The sequence below is a fragment of the Rhinolophus ferrumequinum genome, chromosome 10 (assembly GCF_004115265.2).
Source record: "Rhinolophus ferrumequinum isolate MPI-CBG mRhiFer1 chromosome 10, mRhiFer1_v1.p, whole genome shotgun sequence".
Taxonomy (NCBI): domain Eukaryota; kingdom Metazoa; phylum Chordata; class Mammalia; order Chiroptera; family Rhinolophidae; genus Rhinolophus; species Rhinolophus ferrumequinum.
Genome location: NC_046293.1, coordinates 87,737,893 through 87,752,420, shown reverse-complemented (window position 1 = coordinate 87,752,420; position 14,528 = coordinate 87,737,893). Strand labels below are relative to the sequence as shown.

The 14,528-nt window shown below is 51.7% G+C and overlaps 1 protein-coding gene across 2 annotated transcripts in view; it reads left to right on the top strand.

The window, feature by feature from the left end:
• TEAD4 (TEA domain transcription factor 4) overlaps nucleotides 1-13,627 on the top strand; it is a 59,196-nt gene extending 45,569 nt beyond the window's left edge. The window contains exons 8-12 of one of the 2 annotated variants that reach the window (XM_033118199.1): nucleotides 588-727; nucleotides 1,801-1,974; nucleotides 12,050-12,190; nucleotides 13,063-13,215; nucleotides 13,329-13,627. In XM_033118199.1, coding sequence (XP_032974090.1) covers nucleotides 588-727; nucleotides 1,801-1,974; nucleotides 12,050-12,190; nucleotides 13,063-13,215; nucleotides 13,329-13,442 — 722 coding nt within the window. In that variant the 3' untranslated portion in view covers nucleotides 13,443-13,627. The remainder of the gene's footprint in view (nucleotides 1-587; nucleotides 728-1,800; nucleotides 1,975-12,049; nucleotides 12,191-13,062; nucleotides 13,216-13,328) is intronic. The other variant, XM_033118200.1, reaches the window with a different exon arrangement.
• The last annotated feature ends 901 nt before the right edge of the window (nucleotides 13,628-14,528 follow it).

Genomic DNA, 14,528 nt, shown 5'->3' with positions numbered 1-14,528 from the left:
TGGCCACTCCCCAGTTGGACTAGAAATTCCCCTTTGGTGCTGAGTGCATACCTTGTCAATTTTTACCCCATTCATTTCTTCGTTTATTAACAAACCTGAATCGAGTGCCTATTCTGGGCCAGGCACTGCTCTAGGTGCTGGAGAGACAGCAATGAACCAAACAAGAAACTTCCTCTTCTCGCAGGGCTTACATCATTGTAATTCATGATTTGTCTGGTCAGCTCCCCCACTGGACCAGAAGCTCCTGGAGGGGGAGAACCTAGCAGTTGGTGCCTGCTCTAGAAGCCCTCAGCCCGACCGGATCTGGCCCCCCATCCCGCATGCAGTTGCCCTTGAGTGTAGCTCTGGGGGGCGCCGAGGGGACTGAGTTGTCCCAGGCTAAGTAAGCCCTCCCCGCCAGGGCTGCTCCTGGACACACCAGCCAGTGCTTTGCACTCCCCTCCACCAACCCTGTTGGGACCCCTTTAGGGGAAGAGGAGAGCTCCTAGCCAGCATGGGGTGTCACTCGTGGGCCTGGGGTCCTCATCGGGGTGTTGGCAGGGAGGTTGTGTGTGAACAAGCTCCCATGTGCCTCCCACTGCATGCAGGCTTTGAGTCTCCTGCGGGACCCGCCCCATCACCCTCAGCACCCCCGGCACCCCCGTGGCAGGGCCGCAGCGTGGCCAGCTCCAAGCTCTGGATGTTGGAGTTCTCTGCCTTCCTGGAGCAGCAGCAGGACCCCGATACGGTAGGTCCCAGCCCCCCTCTGGCCGGCTCTCATGCCTCCAGCTCCCTCACCTGCAGCTCTTTTCCCACTTGCTTCTGGCTTTCTCGCCCTGCCCTTGTGCTCCACTCATTCCTTTCCAGCCTCCCCCCTTTGACCCTCCCGCCCCTTTTCCTTCCCTCCCTCAAGCTGCCTGTCCTTGCCTCCTTCACCTTCCCTCTCTCCCCGTGTAGCTATTGCTCCCTTCCCAAAGCCTTCCCATGGTTTCCTTGCCCGCCCCTGTCCTCTCAGGGCCTCTCCTTTTCCTACTCCCGCCCTGACCTCTGTTCTTCCCTCCGTGTTCTCTTTCCACCCAACCCAGCCTCCTCTTAGTCCAGTCTCCCCAGCCCCACCCAGGCTGTTACGGCCTTCCCCCTGAGCGCCCTGTGTCTGACCCACATCCTGGGAGCCGAGCGGAGCAGAACCCTGCCCCCACCTGTCCCCGTCCGTGTCCTGTGTCCTGGGTCACCAGCATCACCTGCAGAAGTCAGAGTAGCACTTGGGCGTTTGGAGGAAGCCGGGCCGACGGGGCTGCATGGACCCTTTCCCTCTGACATTTCCAAACGGGCTTTTTAGCTGAGAAACGCATTAATGCAACCAGCTCTTCCTCAGATGCCCGGTGTGTGCAATGAGGGAAGTATGTTTAGTTTGGTTGTAGCAACAGAGGCACTCAGCCCCCGTCTCCAGGGGTGGAGCACAGTTTGAACTCACGGTATGTAGGTCAGTGGTCTTACCTCACAGATGAGATACGAGAGGCCCAAAGGTAGAGTGACTTGCCTAAGGATATTTAGTGACAGAGGCAGGACTAAGAATAATACAACAAATACAATTTGTTGAGCACCTATTGGGTGCCAGGAACTATATCAGGTGCTTTATAAATCATTACCTTTCCTTTACAGTCAATCCTTTTACTGTCTCCATTTTACCAGTGGGGAAACTGAGGCCCAGAGAGGTGAAGGTGCCTTGCTCCAGGTCACGTGGCTAGGATCTGAGCTCTGGCCTGTTCTGTCTGGCCTGCTGCCCCCACCTGTCCCTCAGACCAGCTGTTCTCTCCACAGTACAACAAGCACCTGTTCGTGCACATTGGCCAGTCAAGCCCGAGCTACAGTGACCCCTACCTCGAAGCCGTGGACATCCGCCAGATCTATGACAAGTTCCCAGAGAAAAAGGGTGGACTCAAGGAGCTCTTTGAACGGGGACCTTCTAATGCCTTTTTTCTCGTGAAGTTCTGGGTAAGCCTTCAATAGACTCTTCCTTCCTACCGTACCCCTAGTCTGTCGATGCAAGAGGGGAGAAAAGAGGACGAGGAGGCATAGGTGCCCTTGCCATGGTGGAGACCTAGGGAGGGCAGGACCATTGACAAGGGGAGGAGCAAGCATCAGAGGCCGCCCACTGGGGGAGCTGAGACCCAGCGGGGCCAGAAAGCTGGGCTGGTACTGACAGCCACGCCTGGGCGGGAGTTCAGCCTTAGGAAGGTGTAGTACTGGAAGAAGACGTCCAGGCGACACTGCGGGGTAGGTGAAGAGCGGCGTGGATCCCCCCGAGCGTTCGAATGGCGAGGCCTGAATTGGTTTCAGGGCCTCAGGCAGGGCAGTTGGTCCTTTTGAAAAGCTCATCTCCAAGTCAGGGCTTGGAGAAGTGAACTGTAGAGTTAGGAAAGGTCCTCCCAAAAGAAACAGCTGCCCAGCTTTCCAAACAGCCCAGCCCGGAGATGTGGTCTCTGCGCCGTCCTCATCACGTCCCGGGCCAGCTGCTGTGTGGGTAGAGCCCCTCCTTTCAGAACCGCTCCTCCAAGACCAGGAGGCGTAATTAATACCTGCTCTGGAACTTCCCTTCCAGGGGGCCCAGTACACACAGAAAGGGGCTGCAGGGAAGAGAGTCAGACAAGTGCAGTGTAACCCGGCAGCAGGAAGTGCAGGAAATCCTCTGGCTGGCGGTGTATCCTTGACTATGTCCGCGCATTGACAGGCCTGGGTGGCCCCGCCCACGTACCTCTCCCTGGCACCCTTGGCACCTCGCAGCTCTGTTAACACCCAGGAGGCTGCGTGCCCTGAGAGTCTTACCCTTCACGTGGTCCCAAACCACTGAGTATCTGAAAGCTGTGCTTTTCCTAGAAGTAAACATATTCACACAAAATTGTATGTGTGATTGCAAGTGGCGTACCAGCCCCTGGCTGGGAATCGCTAGCCTCTGTAGCTCTTACCCACAACCACACTTGTGGGGCTGGCTCTCTCCAGAAGAGGCAAATGCTGGGACTGAGACCCAAGGCCCCTGAGCTGTAAGGTGCTTGTTTTGCACTCTGCAGGAAGGCTTATTCTGTGAGCAGGGTGAAGTGGGACGTGGGCCTTTCGGGATGAGCAAGTTCTCTTCAACAGAGATGGAGAAAGGCTGTGACAGCCTGGCGGGGGCGCTCTACGGAAGTGGGCTCTAGAGGGGAAAGCCATGGGTACAGGTGTGTGAGCGGGAATAATGGAACATAAAAACTGCAAAGGTGAGTTTGATCCTGGAAAGCCCTGGTCATACAAACGTCGGTGTTAATCTATGCTGGGTGACAAATCGTTTCTTTTACTTGGTCTTATTTTTCAATCAATGCAGGTTCATAGTTATATGACTAATTAATACCATGAGGCTCATAATGAAAAGCATCAGATCCTTGGCCTACTCCTCATGCTTATTCTGCTCTCTGTACCTTGATGACATAATTAAGACGTTTATTCTTATGGTAGAAAAAAATTAACTCTGTTATACCACTTTTCCCTCATCATCCCAATAATATCATACCTAATAAGTTACATAATTTATTCAGAGCAATAAAATGTTTATATATATATATTTTTTAAATGTTTATATTTTTGACAGTGTTGACCACCAAAGAGCCAAGAAGTGTATTGTGATTACATTTCATTTCTTATACAGCTTTTTGTTTTTTCCTACAAGTGAATGGCCTTCTCAGTTACACATTTTTAAATAAACCTATTAGTAAAATTTTATAGATTGCTCCATTGTAACTACCATATAAAATTTTTAAAAATTTCCCCCCCAGATATTCAAACCTATCAGATAATTTGTCGATTCCCCCGTTCTCCTAGAGACTTTCTTTCTCCTGATGTCTCTGTTCTGCTCCAGTTTAAACTGCTTGTTCTCCAGGCCGTTTGTCACCCTGAGACCTTTATTGAAGCTCTTCTTCATTGAATCTAGTTTCCTAGATCTTGTATTTCTCTCTGTTTTGGTGTCCCCCGTCATTTTGCTGGAACACATTCTCTAGTATCCTCCTCAGACAAGATAACATGGTAGATAAATATTCTGTCTTTGTTTGAAATGTCATATTTTTTTGTACTTGATTGATAGTTTGGGTATAGAATCTAGATCACAAATCATTTTCACTAGAAATGATTTTCAAGAATCATTGTTTAATGCATTGCTCTATTGTCTTCTAACGGGTAGTCTAATAGCATTTTAATTCTCTATCCTTTGTTATGTAGCTTGTTTTGGTGGGTATGTTTGTTTGTTTTTTGTCTCTAGAAGTTTTGCATTTTCTCTCTATCCTTGATGTTCTTATATTTCACATTGATGAGCTTTGGGGTGTGTATTATTGACTTCTATTTTTGAGCTAGGCACTTGGTAGGCATTTTTAATAGTGAGATCAGAATCTGTTAATTTGGGGAAATTTACTTGTATTATTTCTTTCCCTTTTTAAAATCTTTTCTAGGATCCCCTATTTGTCTGATGTTGGATCTCCTGGACTTATATTCTGTGACTTTTACCATTTCTTCATTTTCCAACTCATTTTCTTGGAGATTTCCTTAATTTTATCTTGTAATTCTTCTGAATTCGTTAAGAGTATATCTGAGTGCATATTACATAAAACTCAAAGTAACAAGGGCATAAATTGGTTTTCTTTCATGTAAAGTAAGTCTGGAGGTAACTGTCTAGGGCTGGTCTGACAGCTCCATGAAATACCAGGGACCTGACTCCTGTCTGACTATTTGCCATCCTCAGTGCATGGCCTGCGTCCTCAAGGTCATGGCTGTTGGAGTTCCAGCTACCATATTCACATTCCAGGCAGCAGGAAGGAGGAAGCCTACTTGGTTCCTCTGCAGGGGCCATCCTGGAAGTCCCACACGATACTTGGTGGTACGTTGCAGCTAGCTATAAAGGAGCCAGGGAAATGAACTCCTTTAGTTGAATAAATTGCCATTCTGAATAAAATCAGGGTTCTGTTAATATAGAAAATGATGGATGAGTCTTTCAGTTGCTGGTGTGTGTCATGGTTCAGTTGATGGCAGTTTTTCTTTCTTTTTTAAAATTTTTTTATTGGGGAATGTTGGGAAAAGTGTGTTTTTCCAGGATCCATCAATCGTTGTCCTTCAATCTAGTTAGTTGTGGAGGGTGCAGCTCAGCTCCAAGTCTGGTCGCTGTTTTCAATCTTAGTTGCAGGGGGCACAGCCCACCATCCGATGTGAGAATTGAACCGGCAACCTTGTTGTTAAGAGCTCGCACTCTATCCAACTGAGCCATCCAGCCACCCCTCCGGAAGCTGAGTGGCAGCTCATTGTCTTCAATATACTTGTGGGGGCGCAGCTCACTGGTCCATGTGGGAATTGAACTGGCAACCCTGTTAAGAGCTCAGGCTCTAACCAACTGAGCCATCCGGCTGCCCCATTTTTTCTTTCTTCGTGGTTCATAAAATCACGGTGCATTATACAGATAACGGCGAATTAGATTAATGGGATATGGTGGCATTCTCTGTCACTTCTTCTGTCCAATATTGGATTTTGATGATGACGTTTTATAAAAAATTTTTAAGAGCTCCTTTTGTTCTTTGATTACATCCTGATTTTGTTCGATGCATACAATTCTGGGAATATGAAGTAAAAGTTATTTTTTAAGTTTTCTTCTGCTCCCTTCTTTGTCTTTGTTTCCCTTTAATCTTTTTTTTTTTTTTTCTGTCTGTTTTGGACTATGTCTTTCAAGTTGGAGGGTTTTCTCAAATATCTATAATCCTTGGCCATATTTTATAGCCCATAGTTTTTAAAAACAGCTCTATTGTCATATAATTCATTTACCAAACATTTCACCCACTTAAAGTGTAGAATTCAATGTTTTTTAATATAGTCACAGAGTTGTGCAGCCAATCAATTTTAGAACATTTTCACCACCTTATGGATAAACCTGTACCCAAACCCCCACTCCCTCAGCCTTAGGCATCCATTAATCTACTTTCTATCGCTATAGCTTTGCCTTTTGGGGACATGTCAATAAATGGAATCACTTGTGGTGTTTTGTGACTGGCTTAATTCACTTAGCATGATATTTTCAAGGTTCAGCCATATTGCAGTAGGTATCAGCACTTGGTTCCTGTTTAGGGCTGTATACTACTCCATTGTGAGGATACACCACGTTTTAGTTCTCTGTTCATCAGTTGATGGACACTTGGATTGCTTCCACTTTTTGGTTATTACGAGTAACGTTGCTGTGAACATTCCTGTACAAGTTTCTGTGTGGACATATGTTTCCAGTGCTTTTGGGTATATACTTAGGTGTGGACTTGCTGGGGCATATGGTAACTGTGTGTGTACCTTTTTGAAGAACTGCCAGACTGTCGTCCAAAGTGGCTGCACCCTTTTACATTCCCACCTGCAGCACGAGAGGGTTCCGGTTTCTCCTCCCCCTCCCCCACACTCGACATTCTCTGTGATTATTGTATTCTTATATCTTCTTTGGAGAAATGTCTATTCAGCAACTTTGCCTATTTGTAAATTGGGTTATTTGACTTTTTAAATTGGGTTGTTGGATTTATGAGTTCTTTATAGTTTATAGATACAAGCCCCTTATTAGATGTATGATGTGAAGATACCATCTCCCATTCTGTGATAGTGTCCTGTGAAGCACAAAATTGTTCATTCTGATGAAGTCCAGTTTATTCTTTTGTTGTTTGTGCCATTTCTCCACGTTTAATAGTCACGGGGAGCTCTGTGTATGAGGCAGGATTCATCACCTGGTGGGCTTCACTTGAAGGTGATTAGGGTTGGGGAACCAGCTCTTTTATTGGGGAAACCAATAAATGTCAGTATGTTGACTAGACTTTTCTTCTTCCCCCTGAGGTGGTTCAGTTTCTCCAGAGAAGTCTCCTTTCCTCCCCTGCCCTCTGGAATGGCTACACTTGATCAGTAGAATTCCAGGAGTGCGGCAAGGGAGAGAGCCAGGGGATCCCACCATTCCTCACTTAATTGTCCTGTTTTCATCCCTGTCTCTTCCCCGTCTTCTCAGCCTGCTGTTTAGTTTCTGCAGATGCTTGCCCTTTGTCCTCTTCTGAGGGGTGGCGAGGTCAGCCTGGAGGCACGCCCACCCTGTGTCAGTCTTTCAGCCAGTTCCTGTGTCATATCCTGTGTGTCCCCTGGCCCATTGTCCTGGTCCCTCTAGTCCCAAGCCGCTTAGGGCTTCTCTCAAGTACATCAGCTCACTTCTTATCTGTCACCCCTCTCAAGGCACGTTTGGACTGTAATTTCCTCTGCTTCCTTTCCCTGACAGAATCCATTCTAGTTCTGACCAACATTCAGTCTTCCCGAACCTGAACTCCTTGGTCATTTGGTCTCTTCTCCATTTTCTCTGCCTTTGTGGTGGGGAGCACATTTTTAAAAGTTCTTTGCTATCATTCTAGTTGGTTTTCTGGAAGAGGAAAATGAACTTCAATGGTCAGTCTCCCATGTTAACCAGATGGCCAGGGAAATGGGTTTTCACCTGAGTGCCACCTGCAATGGATCGGTAGTCATGGTTTGGAATGCTGGGTTGAGAGAAGGATCTAGAGGGAGAAAGCTGGATTGACTGGTAGTGTCTGTCTTGGGTGTAGCAGGGGATGATAGTGGCACATTTACTGCATATTTGCTGTCCCTTCTCTCTCTTTTTTTTTTTTTTTTAAATTTTATTGGGGAAGGGGAACAGGACTTTATTGGGGAACAGTGTATACTTCCAGGCCTGTTTTTCCAAGTCAAGTTGTTGTCCTTTCAATCCTAGCCATGGAGGGTGCCGTTCAGCTTCAAGTTGTTGTCCTTTCAGTCTTAGTTGTGGAGGGCGCAGCTCAGCTCCAGGTCCAGTTGCTGTTGCTAGTTGCAGGGGGCGCAGCCCACCATCCCTTGAGGGAGTCGAGGAATCGAACTGGCAACCCTGTGGTTGAGAGCCCATGCCCCAACCAATTGAGCCATCGGGAGGCAGCTCAGCTCAAGGTGCTGTGATCAATCTTAGTTGCAGGGGGCGGAGCCCACGATCCCTTGCGGGACCCAAGGAATTGAACTGGCAACCCTGCGGCCGAGAGCCCACCGGCCCATGCGGGAACCGAACCGGCAGCCCTCGGAGTCAGGAGCATGGAGCTCCAACCGCCTGAGCCCCCGGGCCGGCCCTGTCCATTCTCTTTAAGTGATGAGGAATCATTGAAGTTTTTTTGAACAGGGCATGACATGGCCAGAGCTGTGCTTAGTTGGAGAAGTCAACCACCCAGACTGGAAGGAAGTAGAAGGCTGCTATGATACAGGCCAAGTGAGAGACAGCAGCCTTCTGCAGGACCGCAGCCAGAAAGGGCTTCCACAATCTCCCTTCCCTTTTCCCTCTCCCTACTCCCCCTCACAGCCCTGGCCGTGGGAATTGGAACCAGGAGTCCATTAACATTGTTACTGCCCAGCCAGCAGTGGCAGCTCCACTTCCTGCTGTGTGCATGGGGAGGCTCCTGGCCTTGACTTTGGGGAAGCCGACACCCTCTCTTGACTCCTCCTTCCCCTCCCCTCAAACCTGTCCAGGTTTAGCCTTGAGTTGGAAAAAGGAGCTTGGGTGCGGTGATTTGTGGCTTTTTCCCGGCACTGGCTGAGTAATTACATCAGGCACTGCTCTCACCACGTTACATGTATTAGCATGTTTTATCCTTGCCACACTCCTAACCCCATTCCATGGAGGGGAAACAGGCACAGAGGGGTAAAATGACGTGCACGGGTCACCAAGTTCATAGTGGCAGAGCCAGGGTTCAGACCCAGGCGTCTGGCGGCAGCATGTGAACGAGAAACATTATACTACTGTCTACCTTGCAAAGCACGTGGGGTGCCCTCCATGCAGGATCCTGGTGCTCCCCCTGCTCCTGTTGGAGAAGGCTCTGGATGGCCTGGAAAAGGCTCCCCAGTCCCCTGAGGAACGGCAGACGTGGTGGCACGGGGAGAGCAGACCTAACTCGGTGCTCTCAGTACAGAGTTGGGTAGTTGGGCTTCTTGGATTATCTAGAGCCCAGACTTCTCTTCCAGAAAATGGATACGGTTGCCCTTCCTGTCGTCCAACCTTGCCCACGGCTCATGTGCTCTCTGTCATTCTGACTCTGTGGGTAGGTTGGAGGTGGAGACTGATGGGAGAGGAGAAGGGGCAGAATAGTGGGGGCCGAGGAAACACGATCGGGCAGGTTCCAGGTACGGCCTTGGTGCGCTGGCCGTGGGCTCTGCACACCACCTGTGCCGTGTGGCCCCAATGTCTTCCAGGGGCTCATGTTCTGAGTGCAGAATCCAGAGTGGATCTCAGGGTCCTGGGGCAGAAACTCCAAGGGTGTAGGAGTGTGGCCGACGAGCTACCAGCCAGGCCCTCCCAGTGTATCCAGGAAGCACAAGGTGGGCAGCGGAGGCCCAGCTGGGACGTGGAGGCCCCAGTTTCAGAGCTCTGTCCTGAGCCAATCTCGGCTTCCCGGCCCTCTTCCTCCATCTGAAAACTGAGCAGTTGTTCTCGTGGGCTTGCAACAGGCTGTGTCTCGGAGGCCCTGATGTGCGTGGGGTCAGCTGGCAGTGAAGGGAGGCTGTGTGCCCGCTCCACCTGAGCTGGGTCCTCTCTGCAGGCCAGAGGCTTGGGAAGAAGGCCAGGAAATCAGAGATGGGCAGGTCTGCGGCCAGGGCACCTTGGCGGTCATCTCGTCTCCTGCCTAGGTTGGGCAGAAGCATCAGGGAAGTAAACTCTGTGAGGTGGGGAAAGAAATGTTCTTGTGTGCTTACCATGAGACGTCTGGTCACACACGGGTTCTCACAGGCAGCTTGGCCACTCCCTCCCCGGCCACCCGCTGGTGTGAGACTGGCTACACGCAGTGAGGAAGGCGAAGAAACAGTGCCGCCCGAGCCGAAGCCTTCCTCGTTTCTGCCTGGCCATTTTCTGGTTCACCCCAGGCCTTGAACTGGTGGGCTGGGATTTAATCACAGCCCCCTTGGAGTGGGAGGAGGACTTCGATGGTCCCAATCCAGCCGCCCAGTCCCCCGTCCCTGCAATTACTGTCCTTATTGGTGGGATTGCAGTGGTACCTCACAGGCTCGTGGACTCCAGGACACATTGTTCCCAGCTGGAAATGGCATCTGGGTGCAGGAGAGTTGTGAGGCTGTGCTCCATCTGATTTGTACGGTGGGGCTGCAGCAGGACTGAGAAGCTGAGACCCCTTCTCTCCTCCCTCAGAACATGAGACCAGCAGAGGCCACCTCTGTCCTTGGGGGTGGAGGGAGAGGGGACTCTTGGACACTGATCGCCATTAACGCCAGTCTGCCAATTTAAAATGTTGGGCAGAGCTGAGCTGAGGCCATGGAGGGAGGAGAGTGCTCCAGCCTGCACCCCCTCTCAGCCTTCCTTCCCCTCCCAGCCTGCCCCCCCAACCTGCCCCACCCCAGCCTGCCCTCCCATCCCAGCCTGCTGTCCCCTTTTGGGCCCTGACATTTCTCCCAGGCACATACCAGCACATGACAATGAATCTGAGCCCCTCTAGCCCCCACACCCGAGCTACGGCTGTTCCGGCTCATCTGTCAGTCACCCGATCCCCTACACCTGTTCCAGGCACAGCCTGTGAGCTGCCCACCCGCACCACAGCTATGAATAGGGTGGAGGATGGGGAACAAGGGGGCATTCTGAGGGCAGGAGGACAAGTGGGGGGGCATCTCTCAGGGTAATATTGGGGCAGCTTTCCTCTTAGGATGAGAAAGTAGAGAAGCAAACTTGTTTGGGGGAGGTGCTTAAAGTGGGGGGATACATGGTGGAAAGGAGGAAGGACTGGGTTATAATTAGAAGGCGCGTGGGGTTCACGGTGTGCATCACTGGCCAGCACCCCTGTGTCTGTGCAGTATCACCACAGGGCAGCTTTGGGGGCAGACTTTGGATTGTCACTTGCGAAATATCTGTCTTCCCTAAACCCTTGCTCTCCCCCTGCCCCAAACAACCAGCTCACTTATTCTACTTGCTTTCCCACAAGTTATAAATTCCTTGAGAGCTGAGACAATGTCTCGCCCTCTGGGCCCCCACTGGCCCCAGCCGTGCTGGGCTGGAGCAGGATAAATGGGCGATTGACTGACTGATGGGGACAGCCAGGTGAGTGAGAGGTGGTCAGGGAAGAGCATGGAGTGTGTTTGAGATGGGGGCAGAGCGGGTCCTTCCTTGGGAGCCAGGGACCTCTCTCTTCTCACCTGGTGCCACCCAGAGGTGAGAGGCGCAACCGCCAACACGTGACCTTTCCTGCAGGCCCATCCTGTACTGGGCACTGTCCAAGCCCTGGGGAGAGCTTAGTTTTAGTGTCTGCCTCCAGAGTGCTTACCATCTGGAAGGGGCAAGGCCTCCTGAGCAGCTGCTGCCAGAATGGGGTGGCGAAGGACACGTCCAGATCACTGTACTGGGAGAAGCCTGGGTGGGTTGGGCCAGTCCCACCCAGGCCTGGTGTGTGGCATTCTTTTAGGTGGAACATGAATGAACATTTCTTCTGTAATCGTTATGTAATTATTTTCATATATATTAGAAAAATAGAATCCCTGATTTCATGGACATCTGGCTTAGAATGGAGTTAAGGAATAAGAGTGAGTTGATTTAAAAGCAACTGTCGGGGACATGGTAGGATGTGGTCATGGTACCTGGATGTGCATTAATCATGGGGAGGCCAGCAGTGGCGAATGTGTGAGAGGCCTCATGTTATGGCCTGGCCGGGGCCCTTGGATGTCCACTCCCCCACGTTCGGGTACCTGCCCTTCCCAGGCCGCTGAGCTGCCTGCCAGCTTTTCTCCAGGCACTGTCCAGTTTCTGCCCTGTACCTAATCCTAGTCCCAGTGTTCTCTTTTTCCATTACGTAGGTAGCACAACCTGATTGTATACCAGGCCCGGCTGTGGAGAAGGGGGGAGGTTTCCAGGACCCTGCTGCCCAGGTTCTTTGTAAGCCCATCCTGAAGGAGTCCTGGCCCGAGAACCTGGATGTGCGGCCCTTGGCTCCACCCCCAGCAGGCTGCCCGCCGACTTACCTGTCCGCTTCTTGGCTGCCCCATGTCTCTCCAGGCAGACCTCAACACCAACATGGAGGACGAAGGCAGCTCCTTCTACGGGGTCTCCAGCCAATACGAGAGTCCCGAGAACATGATAATCACATGCTCCACCAAGGTCTGCTCATTCGGCAAGCAGGTGGTGGAGAAAGTGGAGGTAGGGGCACCCGTGCACTTGTTAAACTAGAACTTTCCACTGTTTAAAGCTGGTCTTCGTTGCTGTCCTCCGCTTCCCCCAAATTTGTCTGAATCAACGAAGCCTCACTCTCACAGTCTCTTAGTTATCGATAAGCCACCTCATGGCAAACATGGGCAGGTGCTGGGCTGGGGAGGAGACAGGGAGGACACATCCCAACCCACTGTCCTCAAGCCTGGCTGCACCTTAGATCACCGGAGCTTTCGAAACACACCAAGGCCCAAACCCCACTTCACAGCCCTTAACTCAGAATCTCAGGGTGGAATCTGGGCACTAGCTGTTTGTAAAAAGCTCCTTTAGAGTTATTTATTTGAAGTTAAACTTTTATTTTGAGATAATTGTGGGTCCCCATGCAATTGTAATCCCATGTACCCTTCACCCACCCAGTGGCAACATTTTGCATAACTGGAGTGTAACATTGGCAGCCAGGAGGTTGACATTGGTGCCACTCACCAATCTGATTCAGATTTCATTGGTTTGCACGCAGTCAGTTACACGAAGCGTGTGTACAGAGGTATAGGTACAAATACACGACAGTTCCGTGACCACAGGGATTCCTGTGCACCCTTCCCTCAGGGGTGTCAGTGTGCAGCCAGGACTGTGTCATCGTCTGTCCCTCTTGCCTGCTGCTATTACTCTCACATCTTGAAGCTCTCCTCCTCTGAGACCCAGCTTCTGCCTGTCACTGAGAGCCTTTGTCTCAAGGGTCTCCAGGCTTCCTGCCTTTTCGTCTCACTTAAGACTCAGTGGGTCATGGAGCTTCCCCGCAGTTGGGCCTGGGCTGGATGTGGTCAAAAGAGATTCTAAGCCCTGCTGCCCCCTGGGTCCTGCAGACAGAGTATGCCCGCTATGAGAACGGCCACTACTCCTACCGCATCCACCGGTCTCCTCTCTGTGAGTACATGATCAACTTCATCCACAAGCTGAAGCACCTGCCCGAGAAGTACATGATGAACAGCGTGCTGGAGAACTTCACCATCCTGCAGGTAGAGGGTCCGGCGGGGGCGCTGCAGGGGTGGGGCGGAAGTGGATTGGTTGGCAGCGGAAATGGCATGCCCTCTTCTGGGGCCTTGACCCTCAGCTTTTCTCTCCCCTGCAGGTGGTCACCAACAGAGACACGCAGGAGACCTTGCTGTGCATTGCGTATGTCTTTGAGGTGTCCGCCAGCGAGCGTGGGGCTCAGCACCACATCTACCGGCTGGTGAAAGAATAAGAGACTCGGGGAGCAGGGAGGGGGGAAGAGATGTCGTGTGCAGGGACACGGGGCGGGGACCGGCAGGGGCAGCCCCCGCCGGAAATGCCAAGACAGCTGAAAGGTCATGACTCTTCCTATCCAGGAGCAAACTGTGCCTGAACCTACAATGCCCCCAATAAACCCAAGATTTGTGTATTTTCAGAGGACCTGATCTGACTGTATGAGCCTTGGAAGGGGCTGTGGGAGAAGGGGGGCAGGCTGGGCAGCAGGCCGGAAGCAGCCCCCGAGATGCTCACTGGCAGTTCTGAAGTCATTGCCCCAGTGGACTCGGCCCGGAATGTCGCCAGACGCAGAAGCTCAAGACGGGACGATTCCTCTGCTGCCACTCGAGTCCCTGCACCCTGAGGGGCCTGAGGATAGGCGTGTGGGTTCTCCGTTCTGTGCGTGCTTGTGTGTGCGCCCTGGTCCTTGCGCATGAGGCGCCTGCACTCCCTGGCCACCTCCGCTGCCACTGCCACAGGACAGCAAACAGGGAGGCTGGTCCAGCCCAGGGCCTGGATTTTAGGTGTGGAGGTGACTGAGTTGTTGGAAAGGTTGGAAGGGGGCACAGTCAGAGCTGGTTAGATAGTTTTTATCCATCTCTAGTGTTGTAGTCTCTGTGGCCCTGCTGGCTTGTTGTGGACACTGGTTCCAGATCAGAGGAGCCCGGGACGGGGAGGGCAGGAGGGGCCGTGCTGAATGCAGCCTGTGGACTTGAGGTGCTGAGGCTGGCGTCACGCAGCAGCCTTTCTGGTGGGGAGGCCAAGCACGTCGGTCAGGGGTCTGTGGTGGACCAGTGCTCTCTGAGACCATCCAGTGCTGACGTTCTGTGGGCCTTACCCCAAACTGCCTCGCAGCCCAGATGCCCGTTAAGGGGTGACTGCCTGAGAGCCAGCTCAGGACATCCACGCCCTCCCCAAACAGTATGATCTGTGCTCCCTGGGGATGGAGGCGGAGGGGCGTGGAACCCTCTCCAGGCCTAGAGGCAACCACGGAAGGGGTTCCCTCTATTTCTCCTGCGAACTGGCAGAGGCTTTGGGTTTCAGCAGTCCTGGGTTCATCCTA